This window comes from Zophobas morio, unplaced genomic scaffold, assembly GCF_036711695.1.
Source record: "Zophobas morio isolate AGI-343-1 ecotype UQ-CSIRO unplaced genomic scaffold, CSIRO_AGI_Zmor_V1 ptg000030l, whole genome shotgun sequence".
Taxonomy (NCBI): Eukaryota; Metazoa; Arthropoda; class Insecta; order Coleoptera; family Tenebrionidae; genus Zophobas; species Zophobas morio.
The window spans coordinates 7,574,154-7,576,409 of record NW_026972135.1 but is presented as its reverse complement, the minus strand read 5'-3'; the positions used below and the strand labels follow the sequence as shown (position 1 = coordinate 7,576,409).

Here is a 2,256-nt window from a genome sequence, read left to right as displayed (position 1 = left end):
ACTTGTTAAGATAAGGTTGCTTTTGATTGATTTTTTCAAAAAATCTGAACGTTTCGGGTAAAACCTCAATAAAGCATCATAAACTAATTTAAAACCCATTTACTATGTATACTTTTCAATTGACGTCATCACATTATTGATGGGGCTGACTAGACAAATTTTGGTTAGGATTTTACCATCTATGTGACATTACTAACATAAATACAAAATTTTACTACAATCCGCCCAGTACTTTGGAGATTATCTGTCTAATAAAAACCGGGACGGACAAAGAGACAGACAGACGGAAAGACCAATTTCTTCGTACACTAGGGGTCATGAAACGTCAAGAAAAAGTAAAAACAGAGAGTTGGTCGAGAGGCTAGTAAAATTCTTCTAACTAAATTTTTTTAAAATATCATATTTAGAATCTTAAATAAATTTTGTACCAATTATTGTTAATGTGAATTAATATGTATTAATTAAACAGAATAGCGCCAATATTTATTATAATTGTTAAACGTCAATTTGATATGAACGTCAAAGTCACATAGTGAACTCCCAACACCGTGAAAATTTGCAAATATACATATTGTAAAAGTTTATCGCTGATGAAAATGTACATATTCATTAGCAAAATAAATATAAAAACCCAGTGTCACAACTAAACGACATTCATTTTTTTGAAATTGCCATAGAACCCCAACATTTCATCATTTTCCAATTTCGCTGGTCGAAGATTTTCATCGACCTTAAATTTTTCCAGATCGTCGAAGAAACTAAGATGTTGTTGATATTCAGCAACCATCATTTCTAAATTGAGAAAAATTAAATTTACGTACGCACAGTGACGTTTATACCTTGTAATTTCTCAAGCGAAATTCCTTTTCCACCAAAATCCACCGGTAAAAGATCTTCAGGAAATTTTTCTTTGATCGTAGTATCATCTGGGAGGATATGCATCTAAAACACAAAATGTTTTGTGTTTTTGTGAATTTTTCAAACTCACTCTTTCAAAAAGTTTTGGCCTTATGACCATCTTTATAATTTTTATCAGTGTTTGTCCAAATACAGGAAGGTTAATTACGTACAGAGCGTTCAATCGAAAGGAATAAATTTGCTACAATTTAACATTCATTATTGGACACGTAACGTTTAACTTGATACCTGGTAAATTGTAATCAAACATTTATATACAAAAGTCGGTGTTAACTTTAAAAAGAAGGATGAAGGTACATGTTCACAGTCAACAACGTATATTTCTCCATACATGACATCTTCTCTCATTCTTATTTCCTGACAAGCCATAACATAACGCAGCAAAACGTAATTGTCTAACTTTTCCGCTAAATCTGGATTGCGAATCTTAAAGAAAAATACTCTGTTGAAATCGATTAATTCCGGATGAGCAACAAAGTAACTGAAAATAACGACGTCAATACAGTATTTTTTGCAAATATCAATCACTTGTACGCTATCTGATTAACTTCTTCCACGTAGGATGAAAATCTAGGATTCATTTCCTTGTAAACTTCATCCAGCTTGGTCCTGATTGTATAATAATTGTCAATTTTTTCTTTAGTTCTCTCGATAGTAAATTTATTAAGAACTAGAAAGTTAGTAATACTTCTTCGTTCTAAAATGTTTACCAAGGAGAAGTGGGACGTCAAATTTGAACTTACCTAAAGGTTGCAAAAAGTGCGGCTGTTCACTTATCCACTTTTGAATGGTTCTAATATCATCCTCTGTACTTTCTTTGCCCTTAACAAAAGTTTTTGCTACGTTTTCTATTATCGTTTCTTCTATTTTAAACATGTCTGACACGAATTTGTGGACTGTAGTGAAGCTTCCACATCGAGTTTTAGTGCAGTTTGCGTTCAATTGAATATCAAATGCGAACTGTTTTGCATACCTTTTTTATGAGCTGATAATAAAAGCGGACAATTATAGCCAAATTTTGTTTATTTAAAAACATAAATCATCAAGAAAGTCCACCTAACAAACGATTCACAATCTACAAATCTAAAGACGGAAGACTCAATTTGTAGTCAGTAATTTCAAGAGTATTTTTACTTCCCGAGCGTCAGCTTTTACGTGTTCTTTGTCCGTCTGTCTGCCATCCCGATTTTTATTAGACATACAATCTCCGAAATGAGGGAAGAAATGGGCGCAAGATTGGAAAAAATGGATGCAAGAGGCGAACAAATGAACGCGAAAATGTAAAAAATGGACGAGAAAATAGACGCAAGAATGGAAAGAATTGGCGCAAACATGGAA

The 2,256-nt window shown here is 32.7% G+C and overlaps 1 protein-coding gene across 1 annotated transcript; it reads right to left on the bottom strand.

The window, feature by feature from the left end:
* Positions 1–554: 554 nt before the first annotated feature.
* Positions 555–1,836, bottom strand: LOC135138921 (retinaldehyde-binding protein 1-like). Its single transcript, XM_064068954.1, has 6 exons — positions 1,662–1,836; positions 1,453–1,615; positions 1,147–1,399; positions 989–1,099; positions 840–942; positions 555–792 (listed from the first exon to the last, which is right to left on the bottom strand). Exons 1-6 carry the CDS (start codon positions 1,792–1,794, stop codon positions 644–646), a joined length of 912 nt encoding a protein of 303 aa, XP_063925024.1. The 5' UTR covers positions 1,795–1,836; the 3' UTR covers positions 555–643.
* Positions 1,837–2,256: the final 420 nt, after the last annotated feature.

What these genes read in the sequence shown, in the direction of transcription:
- LOC135138921 (XM_064068954.1), bottom strand. Translation starts at nt 1,794, where the DNA reads ATGTTTAAAATAGAAGAAACGATAATAGAAAACGTAGCAAAAACTTTT. An exon ending in GCACTTTTTGCAACCTTTAG is followed by an intron (nt 1,616 to 1,661) that starts GTAAGTTCAAAT and finishes TAAACATTTTAG; the next exon opens with AACGAAGAAGTATTACTAAC. An exon ending in TTCGCTTGAGAAATTACAAG is followed by an intron (nt 793 to 839) that starts GTATAAACGTCA and finishes TTCTCAATTTAG; the next exon opens with AAATGATGGTTGCTGAATAT.